This window comes from Exophiala aquamarina, assembly GCF_000709125.1.
Source record: "Exophiala aquamarina CBS 119918 chromosome Unknown aczIA-supercont1.4, whole genome shotgun sequence".
Lineage (NCBI taxonomy): Eukaryota > Fungi > Ascomycota > Eurotiomycetes > Chaetothyriales > Herpotrichiellaceae > Exophiala > Exophiala aquamarina.
In genome coordinates this window covers 482,464-497,770 of record NW_013550584.1, presented here as the reverse complement: position 1 = coordinate 497,770, position 15,307 = coordinate 482,464, and the positions used below count along the sequence as shown (strand labels likewise).

Below are 15,307 nucleotides of genomic sequence, written 5' to 3'. Positions count from 1 at the left end.
ATTGTCGACTCACAGGCCACGCCGCTGTCGAGGCATGCTCCGCATGGCTCTTCTTCCGCAGGGTGCGCACAGCGAATCTATCTCGTCTTACAACGGTCACAAAAAACCAGAGAGCGATGGAGGGCAGAGTCGGGTACCCGTCAGCTTGAACCTTTTGTTCCATCGTCAAGGACCTAGTGAACTTTCACAGAATGCGTCGAACTGCACTCCAACAGTCATCTGACCCTCATTATTTGAGGATGCCATTGAATGATTGGATAACACGTCAATGGGAAGGCCGCCCGACGAGGCTGAGGTTCTCACACTTTTGCACTTGGGCTTCAAACAGCCCGGAGTAGCTCCAAATCACGCGACGTGTCAAGCCTCGAAATCGAAAATAGTCTAGCGCCGTCTCTTATCTCCCTTATCGAAACTGCTCCAATCAAAAGAATGCTGTCACCACTGCGAAACAAAGTCATCGTAGTCCGAGATTATGTTCAAGAATTTTGTCAAGAACAATGTGGTTAGAGCACTTGAAAAGCAAGCTTGTAATGGCCGCATGGCCATGTCGAATTGCAAGTACAGAGATATGTTGATCCCCCTTCTTAACATAGGCAGGAACACGTCATAATGGCGTCGGCCGATGTTGGACCAGCGAGGAAGTATCGATCCCGAAAGCAAAAACCCTGCGACAATTGCCGTCGCCGACGAGTATGCTGTGTCAGAGATGCTGAGGGTGACTGTGCTCTATGTAGCAGGCGATCCATTCCATGTACATTCAGCTCAGAGCCATCCGCGCGCAAACGGAAGGTAAAGCCAGTTGAAACTCCCACGGCAAATTCTGCAACCCAGTCTACAGGACCATCCAGTGGGCCAATACAGGAGAACACGGGGCTGCGACCAAGTGGCCGCGCAGATGAGCCTCCGAGGAGCGGAGTCAACATTGGTGAAGGGAAATATATTGGCCTAAGTGGGACGGACGATGTGTACTTTGCCCTTGAGCGAGATCAGGCAATTGGAAACGACCCAGCACGGGAGGCATACTTCAGGGTAATATGCCTCTCAGGTCCGAACTCATGAAAGTGATAGCTGATTATTCACTCAAGGAGCGGGCATCCTCGTCGACATCTGCATTCTCCGAAACATCCAATAATCATGCTCGGCCTATTGATCCGGACGCAGCAGTGGTGCAATCAATCTTTTTCGAACAGTCCCATCCAGCATATCCACTGTTAGATGAAAGCCGAGCAAAGAAGCATAATTCTCGGCTGCTGACCAACGCAATCGCCATTATTTCCAAATATACCTCCCCTGAATTGCAAGGACTGGACAATAATGTTCTGATTGAAGGGTTTTCTGCCTTATTACTGCTTGAAGCGAGATCTCCGACCCTTGAGACTGTAGAAGCCGCTATTCTGTTCACTCAAAGAGCACTACGAGGCAAAATGTGAGTCTTCTCTTGGAGCTCAGCTGGCTTGGAACGAGCTGACTGCTGTAGGAGCACGAGTGCCCCGGGGATGTGGGCTGTGGTGAGTTCATCCTGATTTGTCTCATGTGCCTTTCACCGGTCAGCGATGACAGTACTATCATCCGAGACGCCGTTGAAATTCTCCCTTTGGATCAGTTGCCGATGTTGATAATTTGTTCTCCCTAGATTGGCACCATTGTTGGTATCTGTCATGATCTTGGCCTCAATATCGATTGCTCAGCCTGGAGCATTCCGGAAGCTGTTAAAAGGCGCAGAAAACGTCTGTGGTGGTCAATGTATATGCAAGACAAATGGTGAGCGCGGACCGACACGATATGATATCGTTTTCGACTTTTCGTTTCTAAAATTCTTAGGTTTGCGATGGCACTTGGACGGCCATCATACATCAGGGACAGTAACACAACAACACCCATGCTATCGGCAATTGATTTTGAGGGTACAGCAGCGAGTAGCGATGGCCCTGATGGCGAACCTGTGAAGCGGCCGGAGCTTATTACTGGTATTCATTGCTTCGTTGCCATGGCTGAATTGACCGTGATCTTGGACGAGATCCTCTCGATTTTCTTTACCCTCAGTTCCGTTGTACAGCTCAGAACAGTTACCGGTGAACATATCATTGATGTTTCTGATCGAATCGAGCAGAAACTTGTAAACTGGCGCGCCACATACCTGGATCACATCCTCGTTCAGCGATTCTTTCCTGACGTGACAGGTAAGGCATCTTGGTGGAGAGATGACTCGACTCGCTAAAATCTTCTCTCAGGCAGCCTGGAAATCGCCTTCTACACTGTTAGAATCATGCTGCTACGGGGTATATTTCCAAAGCTATATCGAAGAAACCTTTCTCTAGATCGCCAATTTGAGCTCGCTGTCGAGTGTACTTCGAGCATGATCACCTTGGTAGAGACACTGCAGATCAACAGGCTGAGTACTTTCTGGTGGTCGTGTAAGTTCTGTTCATATCCGTTTCTCCGCTTTGGCTTAATTCTGCATGTAGGCTCAGGATTCAACCTCGCACTTGCTGGCACTTTCATGGCCAGCTTGAAACGCCTTTCCACTGATGATACACGCGTAAGGTACTGGGACGGCCGATTTAAATACTATCGGAAGCTGCTCTCGGCGTATGGGACTAGCTTCTGGCCCGCCAAGTTTGCAGCGACGGCACTCGATCACATGGCCAAGAATTTGACAAAAACGACTGGTGATGATGTGAACTCGGAGATGGGTGACGGGCCGTCCATATTCACTTCACCCTCAACACCCTGGTCGGGAGTTTCGTATGATTTCTTCCCGCACAATCTGACGAGCCTGAACGGGATCGACTTCGACGCCGGTTGGTGGATGGAAGATAACGGCCAATGGTCAGCGGATGTGGCAAGTGCTGCTGCATAAGCTTCAGGAATTTTCTAGTGTCACTTGTGCGTTTAGCCTTTGCCGATTTTTGGGACTATGTTATTTGAGCTGAGTTGAACAGTTTGGCAGCTCTTCCTCCGAGATTGGGGAATGATTAAGAAAGGTGCGCAGGCTTTGTGATCACGGTCGAAGGTCAATTGAGGAAGGCACTTGGAAACTTGTACAATGAAAAGTTGTGCAACAAAGTTGTGCAGTAAATTTTTCTTCCCCGGGCCAAAACAAGAGAAGCTATAAAAGGTATCATAGTAATAATCTCGCAGCATAAGGAAAACAAAAGGGACCTCTCCATCGTGCTCGAATCACTCATGAATCAGCAGTGAACAAGCAAGTCATCATTCGTCGTCTAGGACAACGATCACCCCATTTTCGAAACCAGACTCCTGTTCCGTTCTCCCCGGTCCAGGTAGTCGTCATAAGTCATATTCTCGCCGCGTTTCGCTCTGCACTTTGATAACTTCTCAATAGCACCAGCGGTAGTTAGGACTGCTGGGACCGGCAGCCAACAACTCCGAAGGAATATCGATGGCTCTGACTTTCTTTCCATCATTAGCATCCCGTCTCTTGTTGTCAATGACCATCCAAGCACCGAGGAGAAGAGTGAGAAAGCACCCACAGGCTCCAAAAGCTGCAGTTGTGATCAAAGCTGGCATGTACTTGGGTGCATCCTTATTCTGGAAGATGTTGCTGGAAACGACACCCATCAGGTTGGCGACCGGGACGCCGATACTGGTCAGCATCATTCGCTTGTTCTCGTCCGCAATGTTGTTGTTGTACCATACATCCAGAATCACGCTGGGTGCACTAGTCCCCCATGTCATCATAAAGCACGCGTAGTAAGCGACGTTCAGCTGAGAATGTATGTCGACTGTGGCGTAGATGATAAACCCAATGCAGGTGAAAGCGAAGCCGAGTGCAACGAAGGGAAATCGGAGTCTGGTGTAGTCGGAGGCGAATGCTAGAATGAGAAGCATAGCAGCGCCGGAGATGTTTGGTGCTACAGTGTATAGGTTGGTCTTCACCGTGGAATAGCCAAGGCGTTTGACGATAACAGGCAGAAACAATGACACGGATTGCAACGGCACACCGAGACAGATCTCAATCCCGAGGATGATCCAGCTCGTTGGGTGCTTGAAGATGGCCATGGCAGATCGGAAGTTGAATTTCTCTCCGACAACGGAGGACGAATCGACTTGAATCCGGTAGAATGCTAGTTGCTTCTCCTCTGGAGTCAGGAATTTGGCGCTCGCGGCATCTCTGGGGAGATACCAGAAAGCGAAGAATGAAAATAGGATGGTGCAGCTGCCTTCAATGAGAAAGAGGTATCGCCAATTGGCGAGGCTGCCTCCCTGGATCTGGAAAACTCCATACGAGAGCAGGCCACCAAAAGCCGATGCGATCGATGACGCCGCGTAGAAAATAGCGAGACGGCGGGCGAGTTCACCGCGGCGGTAAAATGTTGTTTGATAGTAGATCACAAGCTAAAGCGCGGTCAGCATCTGAATTCTTGTCCATAAATTGCAGAATTGTGAAAGCCACCCACTGGGAAAAAAGCACTTTCAGCCATTCCAAGAAACCATCGCAAAGCTAGAAGCCCTCCGAAATTTTGAACAGCGACCACGAGAAGGGTGCAAGTTCCAAAGCTGAACATCATAATGGGTAGGACGTTGGCAGGTCCCCATTTCTTGCCTGCAATGCCCAAGAAAGGAGCTGTAAGGACGTAGGGGATGAAGAAGATCGATAGGATAAGATTGTAGTCATTACCCACAAGGCCCAAGGTCTTCTCGAGGCCGGCTGTTTTGGCGTTTCCCAGGTTCGACTTGTCCAGAGAGTTGAACAGGTACATGACTGCGAGAGTTGGGAGGATACGGAGGTCAAACTTCCAGACAAGGCGTCTCTCGGCCGCAGGGTCAATGGCAATGCTTGCCGACACTCTTCGGCTGTCTCCCTCCTGGCCAGTGGTTATCACTCCATCTTCCAGGAGTTTGATGTCCTTGTCAGCCGACATCGAGCTGGTGTTGGTCTTGTTGAACTCTGTATCCGACATGTTTTCGATCTTGCCTTGATTGTCGTCCCGTTCGTTGGATGTGGAGGCTGGCAAGCTCTGCTGAGAAGAAGTTGAGAAGTGCTGATGGACAGACGCCATCATGGCTGTCCGGATCGCTTATTTAAATATCTCGATGGCAGACGGCATAATGGTCAATTCTGGCCGACTGCTAAGTGGGTTAATTGGGGTTAATTGGTGGTAGACTCTGGTGACGGCCAACGAGTTTGTCCCAGGCTGTCTTTCCCCCATGTAAAACCGCGGAGCGACGTCAATTGCAGTGCGAAAAAGGCACGCAGGGGCCATTGGGGACCACTGCTCTCGCCGTTGGCCTTCGTTTGCCGCAAAAATCTCGCGAGAGCGCGAGAATCGGCCTTGAGGATCGGCCACAGAATTCTGCATTTGCCGAGTAAATTCTGGTGATGCCGTCGCCCACGGCTAATGAGATTGTCATTGCTTGCCAGAGACATATGATATTTGCGCGGAAAGATGTACGATGATTGGCTTGATGATTTTTCCTTATCTCTAGCACTCTGGATTGCGGTGGACTGAGGTGGGCACGAGTGGGGTGGTGTCGATCCGAGCTCCCCAACGCCCAACTTTCACATAAGCTCTCTTGGCCTGTCGGCCATGGGTCAGTAAGAATGGGTATACGGCGCATCGAGTAGAGCTACGGCCGGCTGTGCGGCCAAATGACCACACACGCCGACTGCTGTCTATACGGAGAGAAGGTTTCTATCAACATATTGGATGTTCCTAGTAAGATCCTTGCGATACCTGATGTGAAAAGTTCTCCATAAACGCTATATTTAAAGGCTCTCTAATGTTGGGTCCATACACAATGTCCCCTCTGTTAAGGCTATCGGAACAACTTTGGCCTCTGGTATCACATCGAACCTTATACATGATAGCAATTGGCAGTTCTAATTTGTGCACAAGCCTGGAGTTTTCTTCTTAAAGTCAGCTTCTGCTGTTCATTCCGAGGGCGCATATGCAATTGATATAGTTGTTCCTATGCCACAACCATCTTCCTCTACGGCCAATCAGTGGTTGAGTGCAGAGGGCCAATGTCATACGACGGCACAGTCAATGGACGGCCTAGCAAGCTGGGGAATATTTGATGAGAGGCGAACGTTTTCTTTTCCCAGGTCACTCCCCACCAATGGCGTTTTCCGTCGCGACTCATCGTCAGGCTCTTCCCGCTCAAGTGACGTGGATGTCGATGAGCTCCAACTCAGCTTCGCCCAATTCGGTTCATTCAACTCTGGGGCATTTATAGCCTCAGCGGAACCATACAGCACATCAAGCGACGAGCGGCCACAGACAATTTCGAAGTCGCTAATCGCCCGAACATCGGAGACACCAACTTATGGCACTTTTGTTAAGCGTGATGTGGAGCCAGCAGCGCTCGAAGACTCGAGTCCAAGTGAAGACACTAGGTTCATAGGCATATCCCCGCCACGTTTTTGGCTTGTCTTTGGTGTCGTTGTCCTCGGTTATTTTGTCGCATGCTTCGATTCGACTCTCATGGCATCAAGTCATCCTGTGATAACGTCGTATTTCGGTGCATCACAGGTGGCGTCATGGTTGAGTACGGTTTTCCTTATCACAAGCACCGCTTTCCAGCCCCTGTTCGGACGCCTCTCAGACACAATTGGCAGGAAATCAATCTTTTTGCTTTCTTTCGCTATCTTCGGCTTGACAACCCTCTGGTGCGCTCTTGCTAACAGCATCGAGAGCTTTATCGCGGCGAGAGCTGCATGTGGGCTAGGTGCTGGCGGCACCATGTCCATGAGCCTGATAATCGTCTCTGATCTTGTCCGGATTGAAGATCGAGGTGTGTTCCAGTCTCACATTAATGTTTCTTTTGGCCTCGGTTCGGCCTCTGGAGCTGCCCTTGGTGGCTGGCTGTGTGACGCCTTCGGCTGGAGGTGGGCCTTCGGAGTTCAGGTTCCCTTCATTGCTGCCTGCTTCGTCATGGCTCTTATCTTCACACCTCCGAATTTGGGACCTATGCTGATCAACAAAGACGAAGGTGGTGCATGGATCGCCCTCAAAAACTTTGACTCGCTTGGATCGGTCTTTCTCATCACCACAGTCACGACCCTGATACTTGCACTGAATCTTGGAGGCAACATATATCCATGGGTATCGCTTCCAGTCATATCGTGTGCTATAGCCTTCGTTGTTGCTGCATGCATATTCGCGACCATTGAGTCCAAGGTTAGGCATCCTTTGATGCCTTTTCGGCTACTCAGTAAGCCCCCGATCGCCAACATGGTCTTTGCCAACATGTTGGGCGGAATTGCTTCTAACACCGTTCTGTTCAACATTCCGCTCTTTTTCCAAGCGGTTCTGCTCACAAGCGCCGCAAGCTCTGGCTTTCGCCTGGCAATCCCCAGTCTTCTTGGGTCGTTCGCAGGTATCTCCACTGGGTATATCATAACCTACACCAGGCGGTTAAAACCAACATTGGTCTTTGGCGCTATCGTCTACATTATTGGGTCCATCGCAGTGGCTTGCATCAACAAAAACACCTCCGAACTAGTCATCTTGATACTGATCACAGGCGTACCGCTCGGTCAAGGATTTGTATTTCCCAACACCATGATGAGTGCGCTTGCAGTCTCTGATCAGGCTGACCAAGCAGTGGTGACGACAACCATCGGGCTGTGGAGGAACTTAGGGACTGTGCTGGGAGTTGCAATATCCAGCTTGGTGTTCCAAAATTGCCTTACGACAAGCTTGAGAAAGAATGTCTCAGGCCCAAACTCTGATTCAGTTATCCGTGCAGTCCGATCATCCGTGGAGAGCATAAAGACCCTCGAGCCCAAAACTCAAGGACAAGGTGAGGATGCGCAATAATCCATTTTATGACCATACTAAGAGTATTTTAGTCATTGATTCCTATGCTACATCACTTCGAACTACCTTTTTGTGTGCTATCGTAGCATCAGTCATCATGGCCGCCCTTCTTGTACCTATCCAATTGCCGAGGCTTCGAAAAGGAAGACAGGTGGTTGTGAGTGCGGGTGAGTGAATAATGCAAGCGATACCAAGGCTTGCAAAGTGCTTGTTAATAGCGTAAGCTATGCACAAAATTAGGCATCTTGGGGCCTAATAACGGTTACCCCTTTTCTTGTATATGTTGATTCAGTCAGAGGCATGATAGCCCTGGACATAATCTTGGAACTCTGATGGTTTTAAGAAGTGCCTTGAGTTTCTCAACTTTGGATGATGGCCACTTCCCAAGTAGATTGATAATATGCCACCTTCCAAAGAAGACCTTTGGTGCAACCCGAAAGGAAAATTCTAGTGGGGATGATTTTATCTCAGCTACAGATCCACCACATAGGTCTATCCAGACCATGTTCGTGTTTGCCATCGCCCCTCATGTTGTCTTCGAGTCTGCCCAAGTCCTCAGCATCTGACCCGGACGTGTCCCCATCGAACTCGGCTTCCTCATCCCCCAAGTATTCTTCGAATGCTGGGGACCCTAGTTCTACCACGATCTCATGTGGAGCATATTCTTCCTCGAGCTCTTCCTCTGAACCGAAGGTTCCGTCACCCTTGTTCGTATAAGGCGAGAGCCATGACTTGTTCATGTCTCGTGAAATTCCTGCCTCTTTACGATTCGATATTCAAATGAAACAATTCGTAGGCTATCCGTGACAGCGTCAGTCGTAATCACTCGCCCTCTGGACTGGTGAACTCCAACCAAAATTCCTCCAGGAGGGCATATTGGCCTGGATCCATGCTTGCGGAGATGCCATGAGCTTTCTGGATGCTGGTTCCGTGAATAGCGTCAGTCGCAACCAGAGCTCCAACCATGCTCTGCAAAGCCCATCGCATTGGCATCCTCCTCAACAGATCACACAAACTCTCCGAGGCTACCCCTTAGCTACGGGGCGTAGTAAAGGGCCGACGGCGACCTTTTGGAATGGAAGTGGAAGGCGTGGAAGAACCAACTTTCGAACTTGCTTCAGCATTGAAATGCCAATTTCAACTGGATGAGGCCATCGCTAGCTTAAACCCCATGTCCCTTCAGGCACTCGACCAAAAAAGATCTAATCCTGACAAACGAATATTTGGTGAACGCCCAGATCCTGCTGGGGAAGGTAATTCAAGTGAAGGGCTCATTCCAGACTCACACGACACAAATCGCATTGAGGCAACAGCTGCGCAGAGAAGCCCGCGGGTGCTTTAAGAGTGGCCTACGCTTCCATCAAGATTGCAATGGTCGGGTAAGTAGTCGGGCTATCCAATGTTTGATCAACGTGTCCACAGTTACAATGAGCGCATCTGAACTTGAAGCCGCAGAGGTGCGTGCGCAGGAAATCCTAAAGATTCGTGGGGCGGGTATGAAAGACCAATGCGACTACTTCATCCTATGAAGCTGCAGTTTCTCGTTTTCTTAGTCCATGAGGCTTCCCAGCGGTGTAGATAGCACAAGCTCTGCGAAATCTCAACCACGAAGCAAGAAACCGAGGAAAAAGGGACACCGCCTCGATGTGCAATGGCAGATAACACACTACTTGCATCTTGAGGACTGATCTTGTTCAAGGTAACAAACAGTCTTAACACGGTGAAACGGAGTTTTTCATATGATGGTATCTTGAGGCCCAAAGCGAGAAAGCTTGAGCGTACAAGGGGAAGACAGTTCAAGCTGATCCACGGCGCCGGGTCAATCGTGACATGAATTATTACTCTTGCTATATCTCCAGCCGTGCAACGGTATCCCACAGACGAGGCAAGAACTTTATGTGAGGCTCGGGTCAAGGGCAGCAAGCAAGGAGACTTCTACAAGAGCTTTTGGGTCTTTACAAATTACTTGCCGATTTTCCCTTTGCGGCGTCGGCAAAGGTATCTCCGGCGAACTTCTCCTGCAGTTGTTTTCCCGCGATGTCGAAGGGTTCGCAGGACAAAGTCACACCAATGAAGCGGGCAGGTTCTGTCTTGGAAGCATTGCGCCACTTGTGGTTCGTACCTCGCTGAACGATGTGATCCTGTGCACATCGCGCACTGTCAGCAGTGGTCAAAGCAATCGCCATATGACTATGAGACTCAATCAGGAGCTAGGTAAGGGTAGTCACAACATGGAAGCAGTGTCTAGAACCTGGAAATGAAGAACAACCAATATGCTCAAAAAGATCGAAAACACAAGAGAACTTACACCAGGCTTCAGCAACACCGTCTCTCCACCATCCAGCTCATGCAAGATTTCACCAATGACACAAATGGAGAAATCAATCGACACCGTCCGGTGCATGTCGCTGACACCCCCAGGCTCCAGATCCACGACCAACGCATTCACACCGTTGGGCGTCACGATCGCCGGGTGCGTCCAGCTCGTGGCGCCGTCCTCGGCCAGGTACGCTTTCATGTCTGCATCGCCCTCGAGCTTCGCCGGCACGGATCCCACAGACCACGACCGCGCGACTCCGCCCGTCCCAGGGATCCGGATGTATTGCTGCGGCGGTGGAGAGGCTACGTAGACTGATGTCCCCGCCGCGTCGTGTGTTGCGATGTGGCGCTTTATCGCTGGCAGGCCTGCCACGGGAGTCTCGACTCGTTGCGGCTTGGATCCCATACTGGTTATTTTTAGGCTGCGTTTTATGACGAATCTAAGACTTAATTGGTGGAATTGGAATTTTTCCTCCTTGAGCTCTAGGAATGAATGGAAGTAGCGCCGCGAAAGATTGTGGGTTTTGATGGCTACCCAGTATCCGTATCAAGATTCAAAAGGCGTACTAGCAACGTCGAAAGCCTTCACATATCAAATCTTGATAAGACTTGATAGAAGAGAAGTTGAAACCCCTTCCCTTTCGCGATATCTGGTGCTTTGGCATCTAACATGCCTATGTATGTGTTTCTATCACGTTCCCTCGGTACGGGGAAGGGATGCGGTTCGGAGGTGCGGAGAAGTGGACTCCTCCCAGCGGACCTGTTATCCTCGGCTGTTGAGTAGTAATTATCTGACAAGGAGGTACCTTTTGGCTCGTATGCTTGGTATGCTCTCACGTTGGACGAGTAGGGATGGTGATCACCAGGTGCAGAAAATTGTGTGGGCGGCGAAACTGAAAGTGCTCGATGTATTGCTTTGGCAGCTTCTGTCTGCTGGCCTGACTTGTTTATGTGTTGTGCGTCGTGGTTACTGACTTGCGGAATGAACTGCACTCTCATGAGATATCATAATACCAAATAAGTATCTGCGGAGTCGATAGTAACTACTTAACAAATTAATATCTGGCGGGGAAGATCAAGGTCACCTGGCTGGATATGAAAGATTCAATTGAGGGGTATCATGAAGTATGCTAATCAAACAATGCTCTGAGGCTGTGGGAGGCGCCGTGAATCATGACCATAACCATCTCTAAGCTCAGGCGCTCGATCTCTCCTGTGCCTTGGCCTGTTCGTCCAGATCCAATTCAACTCCACGTTGTCTGGTCTTCCCTTCGTCATGCTGCTGGGCATGTTTGGCTTGAGATTCACGATCACCGGTTAGGCCAGCAACGGCGCCACCAAGAGATCCCTGGACACGATCACTAATTCCTTGACTAAGATCAGATAATTGACCCTTCGCTTCTTGACCTTGACCTTGGAGGTTCTGCTCGCGGCCCTGGTGTTTGAGATTCTCGTTGCCTAGAAGACCACCGACAGTCTCCTTGGCACTGCCCATGGTCTGATCCCATTGACCCTGGCTGCGGTCCGGGTTGTCTTTTGCAGGTGCACCGGAGGAGCTGATGGTGAAAGGACCAGCTTTTGCTGCGGTGTGAGAGAAGTCAGACTCAGCAGCGCCCGCGTTCTTGTATTCGTCTGCTTTAGCCTTACATGGTGTTAGTGGGAAATGTTGAGGGGACGGATGTCGCTGTACCTGATCACCAGCGCTGCCAGTCAAGGAGGCAATGCCAGACTGCACATAACCTGTAGCAGTATCAACAACTGACTTGAGGGAAGAGGTGTTGTCGTTGGTAGACATAATGAGGTTGGTTTGAGACTAGGGAATTGCTGGTTTCTTTTGAAGGGTCTAAAAGGTACAACCAGTCTCGGTGTTCTGGATCAGAGTGTGCATGAGTAGTGAGAGTAGTTCAAAGAAGGAAACAAGCCAGCATTTGTAGGCAGAATCTACCTTGATCTTGTGTTGTGGTGACGTAGGTGTAACGCTAGAACACACAGCGTAGAGATCTTTTTCGGGGTGCGCCGAGAAGACGCCACCAGAGATTTTAGCCACAGTAATTTGCTCAAGCTTTAACTAGAAAATAGCGTACATTAGCTTACTAGATAGTCCGAAACTTCATATAGATTCTTCTCAACGTAGCGTTATTAAATCTATCCTTGACACTTTCTTTTTAAGAATCTCGTTAAGAACATTCCAATCTATCAGAATATTTATTCTATCTATAACAAAAAGATTAGTTTTAGCATTAAGTAAATTAAAACTAAAGATTCTAGTCTTTTTGAGCGATCCTCAAGGGCTTCCGGACCTATTGCCTGACAGACTGTTCCATCACGACCCTTTGAGATAGCTAGTCCTGATCTTTCCCGAGCCCTTCTGCATTCAATGTCTTCCCGGTCGACACCGTGCCGAAGCGGGCAGGCCGCATTTGTCCGTCGACGAGCGGTGGTGGATCGTGGACTGCTATGCATCGGGTAAGTCAGACCCTGAAGGTCTTCTATTGCGCGAAAGAGGAGAGGGTGTCCCTGGACACCGCGGGAGATTCAAGTGCAGAGCTGCATGTTAAACGAGCGCAGCCGAACTTGGGCGAGCAACAGCCGAACGTCGGAGACGTGTTCTTTCACGTCCTCAACTGCCAACCCACCGATAGGAAATCGATCAACTTCTGGTAGTAACAAATCCAGTCTGAGAATGAAATCCGGGAGTTTCAACGATTGCTGAAGAAGCCTTCCCTGATCGCAGCATCTCGACATGTCGCTCAGATCTCAGCATTTGGTCAAGAGCTCTTTCCAGGAAATATCGGGAGTCTGTTGCTTCTCAAATTCGATGAGGATATCGTTCACTATCTGCTCTACATTTGAAATGCTTGGAGGAAACTTCTCGATTGTGTGACGGCAGCAGAGCGGCGCATTGGTCCAAAAACCACCACAGCCGTGCGGCTACGGAGCACCATGTGCTGTAGAACAGATCGCGACTTCCTCTAACCCCTCTCTCGACGTGGTATGATTCACTGCGGCGGTTTTCTTAAAGGCAGAGAACCTCTATGGTGAATTCCAGATTCGCGAGGTTCAGACAGTCATCGCTTTCGCCGACGAGGACAGTATGGCCAAATTCTCCGAGTCAGTACAAATGTACCCGGAAGACGTTCCCGAGTTTCGAGGAACATATGGCAAGGTCAGCAAGGAGCAAGCCAAGAAAGTATGAAATCTCCACACCTCCTGGTTTCAAGTAGCTTTCTTTCTGAATGCTAACGCCGTCTTCCAACAGGATCATGGGCTCAAAGACATTGTTGGCGCATTCACCACGCAGTCTCGAGTTTTCTGGCCGTTATCACAGGGCTATACCAACGTCTCCTCGCTCAATATCCGGAAAGGCTCTCCATTGCGACGAACACTCGCGTGAAGTCGGTTGCCGTATCTTCTGACGGTCCTCATTCTGCGTATCCGTACGTGTTGACGACCCCTCGAAGCGTGGTACGCGCCGCCAAGGTCTTTCATTGTACCGTCCGTTTCGTCGGCCATCTTCTCCCCAAGTTCCGAGGCGCCGTCTTCCCTTGCAGATTGACCATGTCGTGCGACCGACCAGGTCCGCAATTCGGCAATCGTGCCGTGTCGTGGCTCTGGCACGTACCCATCAGCTGGAATCCGGAGACCAACCTGGTCGAGCAAGGTCTCTGCTGGATGCAACAGAATGCCGAGGCCGGCAATCTCTTCTACGGAGGCGACACCCAGAAGCTGGATGACTACATCACTTCCAACGATACCTCTGTCAGTATCGATGCGCCGAATAACTTGAAAACCTTGCTCCCTCAGCAAATTTTTGCGAAAGGCTGGACCGATCCGGAGACTGGGGTGACCATCCCCTCGATGAAACTCCAATGGACTTGGTGCGGAATCCTGAGCATGACGGCAGATCAGGCTCCGATCGTGGCCCCCGTGCCTGCCAGATTGAGTGGGAGAGATGTAGACAATGGCGAATGGGCCGCTGTGGAGTTTAATGGGTATGGTATGGGCCAGTGCTGGTCGGCTGGCGAGGCAGTTGCCCGTATGGCATTGGGGGAGGACAAGCCAGCCTAGCTTCCAGACGTCTACGTGATTTGCCTTCACCCCGGCTTTGGCCGTCCAGTCTCAGTGTTTCCTGAAGGCGAGAAAATTTGTAATCGGTATGGTCATTTCGGGCCAGAACGTCGGTGGTACGTATACGATGTGCTTCTCCATGTGATATCTCAACGACCTTTGACTAATCCCATATTCTCTTTTTTTCTGTCTAGGTGTTATCTGGGCAGTTCTCGTGAACCAGCTGGTCAACTACAGTGGCGTCTCGTTGGGTTGGACCCTACGCATCATTGGCTTCATGCAGCTAGCCTTGATGGTGGCTGCAGTGATCCTGATTCAACCACCGTTCCCACGCGAAATGCCACGCGAATCCATCAAAATCAAGACCTACTTGACCGATAAACGGACTTTGCTCTTCACTCTGGCAAGTTTCATTATGAACTTGGGCATCTACATCCACTATGTAAGACAATCTTCTACCCTTTGTTTCCTCCCCATTTACATGCTGAACCGAATCTAGACCTATGTTTCGATATACGGCTATCAATATGGACTCTCGGCGCGGATGGCCTTCTATCTTGCACCGATACTGGACGCTGAAGCCTTTTTTGGGTGCTACGCTTTGGGTATTGTGGCTGATACTGGCTTCGGATTTTTCGACTCCCTGATCATCACAGCCTTTGCTTTTGCAGTCCTAGGGGGAGGTCCCATTGGTGGAAGACTCCTCGAGAATGCGGGGGACACGAACTACGTGCCCATGCAGGTATTTACAGGTGTTTGCATGGTCGTCTCAAGTTGCCTATACCTTGTCACCCCACTGTGGGTATCTCGAGACGTAAGAGAGAGTGTCTAGGTAAATGACGATGAGCCTCATCGACCATAGTGAAAAGTGAGACCCTTAATCTAGGATCGTTGATAAGCGAGAGGCTGGTAGTACAAATATCTGGCTATCGGAAGTCGAGTAATATTGTCAGCTTTATATCGGCTGAGAAGAAGGTCTTCTCATTGGCCCCTGGCCTACAAGATGCGGACCTCCTGGGACTTCTCATTCAGGTTGGATATTCTGCCACTGCCATGGCTCAAAGGCGTACAACGAGCTCCCATCTCCACGTGGTGTCCGCTGACAACTCTCAGAGCAACAGACAAACTGTCTC

At 50.0% G+C, this 15,307-nt stretch overlaps 7 protein-coding genes across 7 annotated transcripts; 4 read left to right on the top strand and 3 right to left on the bottom strand.

Moving 5' to 3' along the window:
- Positions 1–609: 609 nt before the first annotated feature.
- A1O9_05297 (uncharacterized protein) lies at positions 610–2,860 on the top strand (the record flags this gene model as incomplete). Its single annotated transcript, XM_013404516.1, has 7 exons — positions 610–1,029; positions 1,086–1,426; positions 1,478–1,508; positions 1,634–1,761; positions 1,822–2,180; positions 2,232–2,414; positions 2,466–2,860. 7 exons carry the CDS (start codon positions 610–612, stop codon positions 2,858–2,860), a joined length of 1,857 nt encoding a protein of 618 aa, XP_013259970.1.
- A 479-nt stretch (positions 2,861–3,339) lies between these two features.
- On the bottom strand, positions 3,340–5,024 carry A1O9_05296 (uncharacterized protein; the record flags this gene model as incomplete). Its single annotated transcript, XM_013404515.1, has 2 exons — positions 3,340–4,359; positions 4,422–5,024. 2 exons carry the CDS (start codon positions 5,022–5,024, stop codon positions 3,340–3,342), a joined length of 1,623 nt encoding a protein of 540 aa, XP_013259969.1.
- Positions 5,025–6,449: 1,425 nt separating this feature from the next.
- On the top strand, positions 6,450–7,787 carry A1O9_05295 (uncharacterized protein; the record flags this gene model as incomplete). Its single annotated transcript, XM_013404514.1, has 1 exon — positions 6,450–7,787. One exon carries the CDS (start codon positions 6,450–6,452, stop codon positions 7,785–7,787), a length of 1,338 nt encoding a protein of 445 aa, XP_013259968.1.
- A 1,955-nt stretch (positions 7,788–9,742) lies between these two features.
- On the bottom strand, positions 9,743–10,512 carry A1O9_05294 (uncharacterized protein; the record flags this gene model as incomplete). Its single annotated transcript, XM_013404513.1, has 2 exons — positions 9,743–9,997; positions 10,096–10,512. 2 exons carry the CDS (start codon positions 10,510–10,512, stop codon positions 9,743–9,745), a joined length of 672 nt encoding a protein of 223 aa, XP_013259967.1.
- Positions 10,513–11,301: 789 nt separating this feature from the next.
- Positions 11,302–11,901, bottom strand: A1O9_05293 (uncharacterized protein; the record flags this gene model as incomplete). The annotated part of the gene is made up of 2 exons (XM_013404512.1): positions 11,302–11,748; positions 11,797–11,901. The coding sequence occupies 2 exons, from the start codon at positions 11,899–11,901 to the stop codon at positions 11,302–11,304; spliced, it is 552 nt and encodes a 183-aa protein (XP_013259966.1).
- Positions 11,902–13,664: 1,763 nt separating this feature from the next.
- Positions 13,665–14,174, top strand: A1O9_05292 (uncharacterized protein; the record flags this gene model as incomplete). The annotated part of the gene is made up of 1 exon (XM_013404511.1): positions 13,665–14,174. The coding sequence occupies one exon, from the start codon at positions 13,665–13,667 to the stop codon at positions 14,172–14,174; it is 510 nt and encodes a 169-aa protein (XP_013259965.1).
- An 88-nt stretch (positions 14,175–14,262) lies between these two features.
- On the top strand, positions 14,263–15,006 carry A1O9_05291 (uncharacterized protein; the record flags this gene model as incomplete). The annotated part of the gene is made up of 3 exons (XM_013404510.1): positions 14,263–14,290; positions 14,369–14,616; positions 14,674–15,006. 3 exons carry the CDS (start codon positions 14,263–14,265, stop codon positions 15,004–15,006), a joined length of 609 nt encoding a protein of 202 aa, XP_013259964.1.
- Positions 15,007–15,307: the final 301 nt, after the last annotated feature.